Here is a 14,798-nt window from a genome sequence, read left to right as displayed (position 1 = left end):
ACACAAAGTGTACATAGCAAACAACATATATGTGTACAGTTTATACAATATACTGTATACTTGCAAGTATTTGTATTGTCACACAAGTGCACATGGGAGGCAACTGAAGGGCTCAAAAGGGATAATTCCATGGGGGGCCAGTGGGTGGCAGAGTGCACTGATCCCTCTTCTTTTTCATCTCTAACCCATACACGGGAAATTCTGCCTAGACTCGATGATGTCACTTCCAGTTCTGGGCCTAATGACATTACTTTCGGTTCCAGGCCCGATGACACCACTTCCGGTCCCTGCCAGAATGACGTCATTTCCCCTGCCCAACTTTAAAACCGCCATGTTTCTCTGTTTGAACTGTTCTGCTTTGGATTATTGTCTGTCAAGACCTTTTCATTTGTTGAATCAAACCCTCATCTTTGGCAGCCTATTTGAAGTATACGGCTGGCTGCCCCCTAAACTTTTCCTGTGTTGTGTGAATCCTTTTACAGTATATATATATAGTGTTTGTTATGTTAAAATATTTGTTATTATGATTAGTAGATTGTTCAGTAATCTTACAACCTGTGCATAAAAAACCTGAAATTACTGGTGTGGGAGCCAATAGAAAGAAGTGAGAAAAAGATGACAAAAAAGATGTCTTTAAACATACGGTTTGCCTGTCTCAGGCAGCAAATGTTGTATGCCCCGGACAGAAGCCAGTCTAAGTACCGGTAATATTATATGTTGGGTATGAGACTTTATCAATGTGCACCCTAGGCAGGTCTATGATGGCCATTACCCTACAAAAAAAAAATCTATGTTTAAATCGGAAATGTTTTTATCAAAGTCGTATACTATTTAATTATTGTTATTTATTTTCAGGGGTCTGTACATTACAATTCATGACAGAGGTCACATTGCGACAGTGCTTAGATCTTGGCCTGAGAATGATATTAAGGTAATGTATAGTTTTGTTCTGACATTTACATAGCTATTCACAGTTTGTAGGACATTTTCCAAATGTATCTTAATGAAGCATTAATGGTGACATTACTCATATTTAAAGATAAATTAAATCCATTTCTATTAGCTTTACAAACATATATTATGTTCAGAAGATCTGAAATGGTAATGTTATTTAAATACTGACTGAAATGACGAAGGTTTTGTTGTTTTAAAATAGAGAGCAATCATTAGAAGTGTAATTCTATCTAGTCAGCTTTCCTTCTTAAATACAACAGCTGCTGACCCCAAAGACCAGAATTAGCATTTTTGTTGGAGTTAAATCCCAGGTTTCCGGGGCAAAGAAAATGAGATTTTATTTGCATTTATGTTTTAAAGTTGCAGTAGGAATGCCTGTATATTATGTAAATTCATTAAAGATTATTCTGTAAGATGAATGTACGTTGCCCTTTTTAACATATTATTTAATACACACATTACCGTGAGCCTCATTGTGTGATAAATTTCAGTCAAGTACTATTCATACTGACCCTTACAATTTTAGTCCAAGTTCATATGACACACAGTTTGACTGTTAGGAAAGCATCACATACATTCACTTGTTCTTTGGTAAAATTGAAATTGTCACCCTTGGTCCTACCCCTGTGCAGGATTTCTTTATTCACAGCTTTTCCTAGTGCACCCCCATCTTAATTGGCATGTTTGCTGACAGTAATAAATTTCTGTCATAATACTTAGATTTCCACAGCATTCCAAGTCATCATTTGACAAATATTGGTTGTCACAGTACTGGAGTATCTGTCTTCTTTTAATTAGCCACTAATTTACAGATAGAATAACAGGACTGTCATTTCACAGCTTAAAAGGCAGCCTGCCAGGCACAAGTGGTGGGTGTCTTTGTATGGAAAGTATATATGGAATCCAGTGATATAGGCTCTGAACTCCACTGTGTGACATAAAAATGTGATATGAATGTTTAGAAGGGATATTGTGCTTCTCTGTGTGTCTAAATTTAGGTAATTTGAGAAGTGCTTTCACTCATTTGATCCTTCTTGCTATAGATTTACATTAATTTTAAAATGAATCAGTTTGAACAATATAAAATAATGTTACTCACTAGTTCACTAACTGAAGTGTCTCACTCATTTGGCCATTTTAAATGTCACCAAAATACCCACCATAACTCTATAACATTCATTGCCACACTTACTCCTTTCATCATCTAGCATGCCTGACTTACAGATTTAATGCACAATACCCTTCTTAAAGATTACTGTTGAATGCAGGTAAGGAATCATTTTTATGCTTAAGTTGTAAGAAAGAATACAGTTTTTTCACTTAATAATCAGTGTCATTTTTATTTGTTTTTTTACCCACTTCCACAATTGATGTCCCTTCAATATCATCATGCGAAACTGCTGTGTGGCACTCCCACTGTCATCATTTCCTGATGGAATTCACAGTTAAATGTCATAGCCCACCATACTCAGAGCAGATTTTCTACCTGTAGAAATTGTTGGAATATTGTGCTGAATGAGCTCAAGACTTGGAGCACATATGGATTTTGGTCTCAGTGTTTTTGCAAATTTCATAAAGCACCATAGGCTGTTAAGTTTGGGGTAATATCACACTGAAACAAGCCATGAGCTTAGTCTATTAATGTCTTTCTATTCATGTGTTTCCAATTGACTATATTGACAAATCATTAAGTTTATTGATGACACAGTAGTAATGGGTTTGATGACCAGTGGTGATGAGACAACACAAATTAAACTTGGAGGCGGTCATATGCCTATTCACATCAACAGAGTTACTGTGAAGTGGGCACATAGCGTTACAAAATTAAGGGTCCATCTCAGTCTCTCAACTCCACTTATCTTGGTAAGAAAGCTCAACAACACCTTCACACATTTAGATGGATGAGAAAAGTCAGTCTCTCTTCCTGAATCCTGACTCACTTCTACAGATGCATAGTGAACAGTGTGACCAGTAGGGGGCACAATTGAGTCCCCAAGCCCTAAACACACCAACACAAACTCCAGGACTGGGTTCAAAAGATTTTATTTTTCATAAATACCTCTCAAAGTCTTCTCTCAAAGGTTGTGCAAGCACAAAATACAAACAATGATCTTCTTGCCTCTCTTTGTCTTTCCTCTCCTTCCTCTCCCTCAGCTGAGCTTTGTTCTTTTACACTCGACTCACTTGAGACCTGGGAGTAAATCTGGCTTTACAGCACTACATATTGGAAGCAATTCTAGGTCAGATGGAAATCTCTTAAATAAGGGAAGGTCTGTCCCCTGGCGGCACCCATGGAACCCAACAGGGCTGTCCAATGGGACTGCAATTCCTACCCAGTCTTGTGGGTATCCATGCAGGCACCATAGCCCAAGAAGAATGCTACCGCTTGTATTGGGGGAGATACAGTCCATTTGAATAGTATTTCACTGTCCTGGCCTCGTGGCTGGAGGAACCTTGAACCACCCGAGCTGGGACGCCAGTCCATGCTTGCCGTCTATGACAGCAGCATATTGACTAGTTTCATCACAGACTTTTATGGCAACTTCACTGTGGCAGGCCATGAGGTCCTGCTGCAGGTGAGTTAATGGTCCAAATTTATGTCTAGAGTCAAGTTCTCTGCCATATAATGCATTTTTTTAAATGAGATGCTTGACAAAAGTGCTCAGGACCCATACACCCCAGCACCAAGCTATTAATGTCCTGTCATCTAGCATGCCATATTGAACATTCAGTGTCATATCAGCAGACTGCATTAGAGAAACCAAACAGTGATCTTCATTATTCTGTAAAGAGTATTGACAATAAATTATTGTCAAATAGGGTGGCATGGTGGCGCAGTGGGTAGTGCTGCTGCCTCGCAGTTAGGAGACCCAGGTTCACTTCTCCCCATGACTGCGTGGGTTTCCTCCGGATACTCCAGTTTCCTCCCACAGAATCGCATTGGCGAGTCTAAATTGTCCCTAGTGTGTGCTTGGTGTGTGTATGCACACCCTGCAGTGGGCTGGCGCCCTGCCCGGGGTTTGTTTCCTGCCTTGAGCCCTGTTTTGGCTGGGATTAGCTCCAGCAGACCCCTGTGACTCTGTAGTTAGGGTTGGATAATGGATGGATTATTGTCAAATAAGTAATGCGAATGGTCAATCGTGTCTGAAGAGCCCAAACATTCCCTACATTAATTGTATCCCAAAAGTAAGCACTGCATTACTCATACTAACACTAGCTTAAATACACATATTCTGTCTGATCTTGTCTCCCAAAATATAAGTAGTAATATTCTATTGGAATACCAAAAACACCTTGTCTGAATATAACTAATTATTTTTGTTAATTATCTTTGAACATCGATAAATTAAACATAATGTAACTCATATTGTGGTAGAGCACAACTACCAATGGAATGTGATTCTGTTTATAGGCCTATTCAATTTAAAACAGAGACAGGATTTTACTAATGAGGTAGAAAGAAGGAAGATGCGAATGGAGAAAATAAAGGACCTGGGAAAATTTGTACTTCCTGTAGGCAGCTCTTGTGTCCTGAGAACAGTAGCCATTGGAGTGCAGAATGTCCGGCAAGGAGCATCCAAATAATAGTGTATTTCAATAGCCAGGAAGTATAGAGTTCAAAATGACCTCACTACTTTATTTCCCCTTAGGGATTAATACTGTGTACCAAATACCAAAACACTTTAATTTCATTATGTATGTATGAAAGTGGACAGTGCAGTAGTGATTCACAGGTTTTGGGCCTCAGTTCACGTTCTGGACTTTGCACAGTCCTCCTGGCTTTGTGTATCTTTTCTCCAGATACTTCAGTGTGTTCAAACATCCCAAAAGCGTAAGGTAAACTGACATGTTTAGTAAATGACATGTAAAGTAAATGGATGGACTACTGTATTAAAGTGTGACATTCTGGATGCAAAATTACTGTTCAGCCATACAAATCAAAGGTTAAACCTGAGATTTCAGTGATTTTATGTACCTAATTAAATATTTTTTAGTTTTTCTGTCGACTTTCATTAAGAAAAGAAACAAAAATACTGTTTTTGGCTCCATTCTTTGGCCAAAAAATTCTTTTTTGCAATCACTTCACAATATTATTTCTGAAATAAAGCATAAATCTAATTCCAATGTCAATTAATTTTCCTAAATGTCCTGTATGTGCATAATGAAATTCAATTTTCACCTTTCTCTTTATTAATTAAATATCCTTTTTCTGCCTACTAACATAACTTCTTTCTGATTTACGGTGTGCTTTGCGCTGTCATTTTGTGGTTAATTTGAATACCACCCTCTAGAAGTAGCAGCTGACATTACATTTCCCATATTGCAAGTTTATGTCAATGTCTTTGGCCCCGATTCTTAAAACAGCTGATCACTCTCACAGAAACCAGGCTTTGTGCCCTGCCAAAGTTGTCTTGATTATTTTAGTACTCGCTAATGGCTTCTAGACCTTAATACCGCAAGAACAAGTTTACAGACTAGACTGAATTCCTGCCATTCTAAATAATTCTTGTCATGTCCGCTGGTCTCACAGTCGATGGTGTTCCCCAGGCAACCAGGAAAATAATAATCTGTAACCTTTTAAAATATATTCAATTTTTAAATATTTTGAGGCAAAGCCACTAATCTATTTTTTGCACAATATTAAATTGAATTCAGTTATTTTTGTACTGTCTATCCGAGACATTATTATCTTAATTTGTCTGCCTTGCTCCCACAGGCTATTGTGGTGACAGATGGAGAACGTATCCTAGGATTAGGTGACCTTGGCTGTTATGGCATGGGCATCCCTGTGGGCAAGCTTGCCCTTTACACTGCATGTGGTGGAGTAAAGCCCCAACAATGTCTACCTGTGATGTTGGATGTAGGCACTAATAATGAGGTACAGTATTCACCAGCACTGGCTTATTTATAGACAATGAGTATCAAGAAAAAGGAGTTGTCACTTAACAAGTAAACTCAGTAGTTTTTTTTCTGACAATTTTTTTGCAAAAGAGTGATAGCCAAATTGAAATCATTATCCAGCTTAAAATGCAATTGTCTATGTAGTTAATGTAGACGTGTCAGTTGAGTGTTTGTCTGAGGGGCACCAGGAAGCCGTTCAAGGGGAACTGGCACTCAACAAACAGTAGAAGGCATGAAATCTAGATTATTCAGAAGTAGAATATATTGTACGGTTTTCTTCTGAGACTTCTGACTTCATGCATGTCTCACTTTGGAATTTCTGAATTCTGCCAGTTCAACAGGTATAGGGGAGGTTATTAAATGAAGCTGCCAATTTGTTTAATGACATTGGCTAGCCCACTCAAACCCATTTCTGCTACATTATTGCAGCTCAAACAAATTCAAGAGTAAATTCATATAACAAAAGTATTATAGACAGAAAAAAATGGCAACTTTATAGGTCAAAAGCATGATACCATAAAATTATATATATTGTTTTACATGATATGACTGTTTTGATATACCAGAGGAAAAATGGCACTTCAGTTTTGAGTTGAATAAAATGTGAAAGATTGCCAGACAAAGTGAGATATTCAGAGATTGTATGTGCTTCAAGGATGAATGAATGTTCCCCACTCATCTCTTAGATAGATTTCATTTGTATTACCATTGTGCACAGGGTAAAACTGAGATAAAAAATAGTTTTACAAGTTTGTGGATTACAGAAAAAGACTTGAAAATTATTTGGAAACAGAAAGAAAAATAATGGTTAAAGAAGGAACTGTATAGTGTAAATTATGCCAAAATGTATTGGAGGAAGGGGAAGACTGCAAATATCTCTTCACACTTAATGTAAGGCTACCCTGCATTGGCTTTGAAATTTGTGTTATAGGGAGTGTAGCAGTTATAAAACTAACAAAGTTTTACGCATGTTAGAAATAACTCTGAACATAATTCTGAACAGATTTAAAACTTCTTCTTCTTCTTCTTTCGGCTGCTCCCGTTAGGGGTTGCCACAGCGGATCATCATCTTCCATATCTTCTGAACAGATTTAAAACTAATTTAAATAAATACAAATTTTCACCAAATTTCACCACTGGCACATACATGGAAAATGATTTATGCCAAAATTACATGCAATTCATTGTGTCAGCTACTTTGTAATTCAATGCAAACGCACATGGTGCATTTCATTTTTTTCATGTCATAATTAAAAGCAAATCAATCAAATGATCAATTGCTTTTCACTATAGAACACCTTTTTGTGTGAATTTAAAATTCAATACAGAAACATGCTGCATTTGAATTTATGTCCATAGATAGCGTATCATAACTAAAATCAAAGCAAATGTATTGCATTTTGACTGGCAGCTGCTTTGAATGTATTGCAATTGAATTCAAATTTGAATGTATTCAAATGATCAATCAGTGTCTAGAGGTGGGGTAAGGGGCATCAACAGTTGGGGTAAGAGGCATTGCCATCACAAGTTTGTTCATCTAGCGCTGAAGATGGGGAACAGGGAGTTGATAAAGCAGGTATCCACCGCCTTATCGAACAAGCTGGTGATGTAATTGACAGTTTTATTCTCTGGTGTTTTGACTGGTTGCTGAAAAGATCTGGTGTAATAGAAGCAATAACAGGAGAAGAATTTCCAACTGCTAAAGTAACAACCTTAGAATGCATTCAAGAGCTAATGCCCCGAAGAGCATCCGATTATGTAGATCATTAACCGCGGCATCTGTACACCACAATACTCCCTTAAATATGGTTTGTAAATACTTGCAGATGGTGATGCTGAACTTCTTGATGTATCAGGTAAGAACTATCAGAAGAAGAAGAATGAAACAACGTGATATAAGGCATGCATAACAAATTATTTAAACAGCTTAACATAAGGGTAAATGTTTCAAGCAAGACCCAAAAAGTATTTCTGACTGTTTCGGTTAATCACTCTACATTGTGTCTACATTGTGTCATTGATGAAATATATGCTTGCCAAAGAACAGAGAAATGTTTAGAAGTGGAACACCTCTTACTTCAACTGTTGACACCATTTGTCTCTGCTTTTGAAGCTGATTGAGCATTTGATGATATTCAGTTTTGGTTTGATTAACGCGTGGTCTTCAATCAAAATGGAATGTGCTCAGAGCAATTGCAAAATGAAATGCAATACACTTGCTCTGCTTTTAACTACTGTGTGACACGCGATCTACACTTCTGTATTGCATTTAAACTCACATGAAAGCTGTGTGCTGCAGTTAAAAACAATTAATCAATTGGTTGATATGTTTTTAATTATGCCATGATAAAACTGTGCCAAAAATGCACCATGTGCAGTCAACAAGCTAAGTTACATTTAATTTTGGTACAAGTAATCTCCCATACAAAGGGACTAGTAAAGTGGATATCTGCTGTTACTTTAAAATGAGTTCAACAAGAACACCGGAACACCACTGGAAACTGGTTAAAGACAAATTTCACACAAATATCAAAACACACACAGAACAAAGAACCATAGACACATGGAATAAGTTACCAAGGAGTGAGGAAATAAAATAAGACTTTAGGGACCTTCAGAATTTGGCTTGGTGTTGTTTTGGAGAAATTACAAGGAGAGGACTGGCGAACTTGTTTTTTGTTAAATCTTTTCTAATGTGCTCACAGTAATTTAATTTGCACAATGACAAGAACCTTTAAATGTTTGTACATAGCTTTGCCACTACATTAACAAAAGGTATTGCAAACATTTTTTTGGCTTCAATGAATTTTATTTATGTTTAGTTTTAATCCAGTCCAATCATAAAAAAGTGTCGAGAATTTTGATAGTTTATTTTTATTACATGACTAGCTGATTACCCAGTGGCATCACTCACTGAGTGCAAGGCACAAAACTAAAATGTAGTATTTATAAAATAAGTTTGTTAATTACCAATGTTATTTTTGAACAAATAAAGAGCATTTACAATAAATATAAATTATATAAATATTAATTATTAAGTAGTAAAACATTCTGATAAAAGAATTTGAAGAAGATATAAGAAGCGTATAAATTATTAAACAGTCAAACATTAACATTTAAGAAGTAAAGACACATTGAGTACTACTGCAGTGGTTTCGGGCAAACTACCTGCTTGACAACCTTGCACTGTGTGCCTGTGATTTAAGCGAAAAATTATTCTGAGAAATGTGGACGCTGCCTTTCCGTGCTTAACGGGCAGGAGGTCCAAACAATTCCCAAGTCTAATACTTAACATGAAGAGGCCGGTACATCTTTTTAGATGTAAATCCTCCATTTTCCACAAAAGCAACCTTGAATGTTGCAGGGTTTTAGTGACCCAAATTCATCTTAAGGGACAGTAAGTAGCCGTGCACCGCAATTTACCAAGAGATAAGGTGACCATCCATCCCCGTTTTCCGGGGACAGTCCCCTTTTTCGGACAACTGTCCCCACTCAGAAACATGTCCCCGTTTTGTCCCCGGTTTAAGATTTCATCCCTGGTTTCAGCTGGTTCACTTTTTTGAATGTATTTCATCACCACGATAATCTGAACTCAGCGCGCTTGCGCGGTGTTTTGATGGAGGTTATGCTTTACCACATCCTGCAACTTTGGCGAGAAATCACATGATAAGCTTTCGCTTTGTACTCTGTAGTGTTTAGAGTCCCTACTCGTGATCTGTAGATTCTAGCCCAAACTCATTTCAAACACGAAAATAATTTTATATATATAGATGTTATTTGGAACAGACAGTGTAACCCAAAGGCTGTAGGACACTGGACTGTAGGCCATATGGCTGCATTGCTTATGGTGTGACTTTGGGCAATCCATTTAAAGTAATTGTGCTTCAATTGTACATATATAAATCTATGTACATATTTCTTTTTTTTTTGTTTGTTTGTAAATAGGCTATTCAAACTTCACCCTGTGTGGGTGTGTGTAAACATTCCCAAACCTACTTTAACAATTCTAATTGTCACAACGCACCAGAATTGTGCATAAGGCAGGGACCATCTCTGGTCTGGAGACTATTGTATTGCAGGGCCCACTCACACATATCCATGCGGCCAATGTAGAGATGCCAGTTAACCTTACCTTTATATATATGGAGCTATAGGAGGAAATCCTCTGCAAACACAGAGAGTGCAAATTGACATGGGATTCAAACGCAAGGTGCTGGATCCACATGAGAGCTGCTCATTCTGCTTATGTTCTGTTTTAACACATTTAGTCCTTGACCCCTTTCAGTACTCTATACCTTTTGACTTTATTTTTTTTCTGTTGAGGATACTAGGACTTGTATCTCACATTTACCTTTAGTCTTTTTTTAGTGAATTCAGCAGACTTTTCCTCCTATACTCCCTAATGACTATGCAACCAGAGCAGTGGTCCTCTGTTATTTGTTTCTGACTCTTCTTTTTTGGGCTTGCTCTCCTATGTCTCCGATCTCTCTTCGGGTACAAAAGTATACAAATAATGGTTCTGTATTCTACTTATTAAAATAATAATATATCTGATTATTACTGAATTGGGGATAAAAAGTCTGCCTAACATAAATAATTTTTTAGCTTTGATTGTGTACCTTTGTGTACTTTTATCTTAACATTAACACTCTAAGGTAAAATTCAGCTGGCTATACAATTATTCTTCCCAAAAAATATATTTTCCATTGTATGGTGAGAGCAATTTGAGGAGTTTGCACTTGCATCTCTTGAACTTTTAAGTCAAATGCAATTATCTTATAATATGTATTTTAAACTTTTGGACACTTTCCTGCAAAAGCATTGTTAATTAAACAAAAAAATGTTGAAAGAGAGCCTGGAAATTATTTAGGGAGTATGCAGTGCATTGTTCAGTCCAAAAAATATATTGATTCCATTCATTTATGCAGTCTGACTTTACATAAGGCAAAATGCCAGAGCTCAATATTAATTGTCAATTGTCTTGGCATACAATATGTGTTTTCAATTTCAGGGAAAAACATATTGTCTGCATATACAACTGCAATATATACTTGATACCCATAATGTTTAGAGTTGAGCTATGCTCCATTAAAGAAAACCTTTTACCAGTTAGGGTGAAATTACAAGATCAGAAAAAGAAAAATAATTCTTGCTTTTGCAATTTACTTTTTAGTACAAAATTCATCCATGCATACATCAGCTTTCCACTGTCTTATTTAGGATTGCAGGGTTAGAAAATATTTTTATTGTTGAAAATGTTGTGGCTTTTTGTATGTACCTTTTTTACCCTACTAGTAACAACTGATTACCCAGGCAGATTGCTAAATGCATGAATCCTTAAGAGAGCTCATTCTTTCTTATTGTTAGTGACAAACCAATATTTTGTACTGCTGAAATTGAAGATGTGAGTTCCAAAATCTGCTAATTACACCTTTTGGTAAAATTTAGTGAACACATCATTGTGACTTTTCATGCAGTTGGTCATGCGCCGACAATATGTTTGAGCTTCAAAACCTGCTAATTGCAACAGTGTAGCGCTATAGTTTTAGGGATTTAGTTTCAAAATCTGCTTACAGACCCAGATTTTCCTATTTATCTCCAAAATTTATCTTTTGTACTTAGCTGATTTTGGAACTGAGCTCTTCAATTATGCTTGGGATGGATTGGCTTTGTATAACAATTAGATGCTTTAATTGTGAAATGAATAGCTTTTTCCTGATTATAATAAATTTTTGACATTATATGGAAGATAGACTAAAATCTAATTTTTATTAACCAGAATGCACAAGACAACCAATTACACCTCTTTCTAAAGAAAACACAAGGAAAAAATTGCAAACAGCAGCATCCATTTTTACAAATGGATGATAGTGATAGCGCCTTCCCCTAAACCTCTTAAACAAGTCCCTCTGAAGCAGCTTGTTCCCATGTTATAATGGTGGAAACCAGTCACAGTAGCTTTTGGTGTGAGGCAGGAGCCAACAAGTCCATCGCAGGGTGGACTCACACAGCTACGTTTACTCACGCAGGACTGATATAAAGTCACGGCTTAACAATTAGCATATACTCTTTCAGCAACACATTTCTTTCACTACCTCCTAATTAGAAACTTTGTTAAACAAAAATTGCCCAACTTTCCTCACCTACCACCTACTGCTACTCCGAAAATAATATTGATCAGTCTTGAGGACTCAGACAGCATTTCTCTAACATATAAAAACATTTTAAAGTCCCTCCCTTTTAAAGATCCCAGAGTACAGTGGGAAAAGGATCTCTCACTCAACATTTCAGAAAAGGAGTGGAAGGCAGCAATGCACAGAATTCACTCCAGCTCCAAATGTGCAAAGCATATAATTATTCAACTTAAAATCATCTATCGAGCACATCTGTCTCATTTAAAATTGTCCAAAATGTTTCCAGGGCAAGATCCATCCTGCAAACGTTGCAATCAAGTTCCAGCCTCACTGGGCCACATGTTTTGGATGGGCACCAAATTAACATCGTTTTGGACCAAAATCTTTAAACGCCTTTCAGTCAGCCTTGTAGTCACAATCCCTCCTAATCCACTAACAGCTGTGTTTGGTGTACTCCCAGATGGGCTTAAAAGTGGAGAAGGACAAACAAACTGTGATTGCCTTTACTACACTATTGGCACATAGACTTATCTTGCTCAACTGGAAGAATCCTAACTCACCTCCTTTCAGTCATTGTGGTTTTCGTCCTGGTCGCGGAACAGTGGACCAGCTCTACAAACCTTAGCAGAGTCCTGGAGGGTGCATGGGAGTTCGCCCAACCAGTCTACATGTGTTTTGTGGACTTGGAAAAGGTGTTCGACCGTGTTCCTCGGGGAATCCTGTGGGGGGTGCTCCGGGAGTATGGAGTACCGGACCCCCTGACAAGGGCGGTTCGGTCCCTGTACAACCGATGTCAGAGCTTGGTCCGCATTGCCGGCAGTAAGTCGAACCCGTTTCCAGTGAGAGTTGGACTCCGCCAGGGCTGCCCTTTGTCACCGATTCTGTTCATAACTTTTATGGACAGAATTTCTAGGCGCAACCAGGGTGTTGAGGAGGTCCGGTTTGGTGGACTCAGGACTGGGTCACTGCTTTTTGCAGATGATGTTGTCCTGTTTGCTTCATCAGGCCGTGATCTTCAGCTCTCTCTGGATCGGTTCGCAGCTGAGTGTGAAGCAGCTGGGATGGGAATCAGCACCTCCAAATCCGAGACCATGGTCCTCAGCTGGAAAAGGGTGGAGTGCCCTCTCAGGGTTGGGCGCGAGATCCTGCCTCAAGTGGAGGAGTTCAAGTATCTTGGGGTCTTGTTCACGAGTGAGGGAAGAATGGAGCGTGAGATCGACAGGCGGATCGGTACAGCGTCCGCAGTGATGCGGGCTCTGCATCGGTCTGTCGTGGTGAAAAAGGAGCTGAGCCATAAGGCAAAGCTCTCAATTTACCGGTCGATCTATGTTCCTACCCTCACCTATGGTCATGAGCTATGGGTTGTGACCGAAAGAACGAGATCGCGAATACAAGCGGCTGAAATGAGTTTCCTCCGCAGGGTGTCTGGGCTGTCCCTTAAAGATAGGGTGAGAAGCTCAGTCATCTGGGAGGGGCTCAGAGTAGAGCCGCTGCTCCTCTGCATCGAGAGGAGTCAGATGAGGTGGCTCGGGCATCCGATTAGGATGCCTCCTGGACGCCTCCCTGGTGAGGTGTTCCGGGCATGTCTAACCAGGAGGAGGCCCCGGGGAAGACCCAGGAGACGCTGGAGGGACTATGTCTCCCGGCTGGCCTGGGAACGCCTCGGGATTCTCCCGGAAGAGCTAGAAGATGTGGCCAGGGAGAGGGAAGTCTGGGCATCTCTGCTCAAGCTGCTACCCCCGCGACCCGACCTCGGATAAGCGGAAGAGAATGGATGGATGGATGGATGGGTAACCAATACATAAATACTATTTGAAATTGGAAAAAATTAAATACTCACTTAGAGGATATGTGCAAAACGTTTTTAAAACCTGGCAGAATCTAATTAATAATATTTAAGAATAAGCATTTAAATTGAGGAAGCGGACTTTCTTCCCTTTTTTATTCTATTTATTTACTTATTTATCTTTTTTTTACTATTAAAGTTTCACTATGTTGGCCTAGCTCTCTTTCTCATGGGTGGGGGCTGACTTGATTTGAACCTAGTTTGGTAAAATCTGACTTGCTTGTATGGAATGTTGTTTGATTTTAATAAATTCAATAAAATGTTTAAAAAAAACACAATTAGCCCATACTTCTTTAAGAATCAAGACGAAATCATAGAAAATGGAGAAAAGCTACTGAGGACACACAAAGAAAGTAAAAGCATCTCACAGATTGTGGCAGAATCTGATTTTAAAACCAATCTCCATTGTGGCACCTTTCCTAGGTAAGAGCCTTTACACCTTGAGTAAAACACCGAAAAATGACACACAAACGCTACTCTCTCCCTTCGATTTTTATTCAATTTAACTGTACTGGTACAAAGTTTAAACAGAAAGATTAAAAGTGTTGGAAAGCTGAGAATTTCATTTTCCTGTTGTTGATTTTCTCAGCTCTTTTCTTCTTTATACATTGAAACTTGTAGCAACATCAAGTTGTAGTGACTCCACCTGCAGGGAAATGTAGGGAAATCCACTGTTTGCTATAATCCACACTGAGCTCCTTTATTCTGGCTATATATTTCAAGGTTCTCTTTCCATAAGCAGGTCTTTTAAAATATGTTTTCTACATAAGCTTAAATAAAATAACACCAGACATTATTCAGTACTGTATATAAATGGTGGCCCAGTTACCTTAGAGCAAGTAAGTATGAAATCACCTGCTCTGGATGGGAGGGCAGACAGTGAATTTTCCTAAACTAAATGTGTCATAAACATAAAACCCACGAAACAGCAGCATTAAACAGTATAGTCAATAAGTTCTACG

The 14,798-nt window shown here is 38.3% G+C and overlaps 1 protein-coding gene across 2 annotated transcripts in view; it reads left to right on the top strand.

The window, feature by feature from the left end:
• me1 (malic enzyme 1, NADP(+)-dependent, cytosolic) overlaps positions 1-14,798 on the top strand; it is a 658,106-nt gene that overhangs the window by 439,071 nt on the left and 204,237 nt on the right. For both annotated transcript variants that reach the window (XM_028797856.2, XM_028797857.2), the window contains exons 4-5: positions 856-931; positions 5,672-5,833. In XM_028797856.2, coding sequence (XP_028653689.2) covers positions 856-931; positions 5,672-5,833 — 238 coding nt within the window. The remainder of the gene's footprint in view (positions 1-855; positions 932-5,671; positions 5,834-14,798) is intronic.

Source organism: Erpetoichthys calabaricus, chromosome 3 (assembly GCF_900747795.2).
Source record: "Erpetoichthys calabaricus chromosome 3, fErpCal1.3, whole genome shotgun sequence".
NCBI classification, from domain to species: domain Eukaryota; kingdom Metazoa; phylum Chordata; class Cladistia; order Polypteriformes; family Polypteridae; genus Erpetoichthys; species Erpetoichthys calabaricus.
The sequence above is the reverse complement of the archived record's forward strand: the minus strand, read 5'-3'. Positions and strand labels throughout refer to the sequence as shown.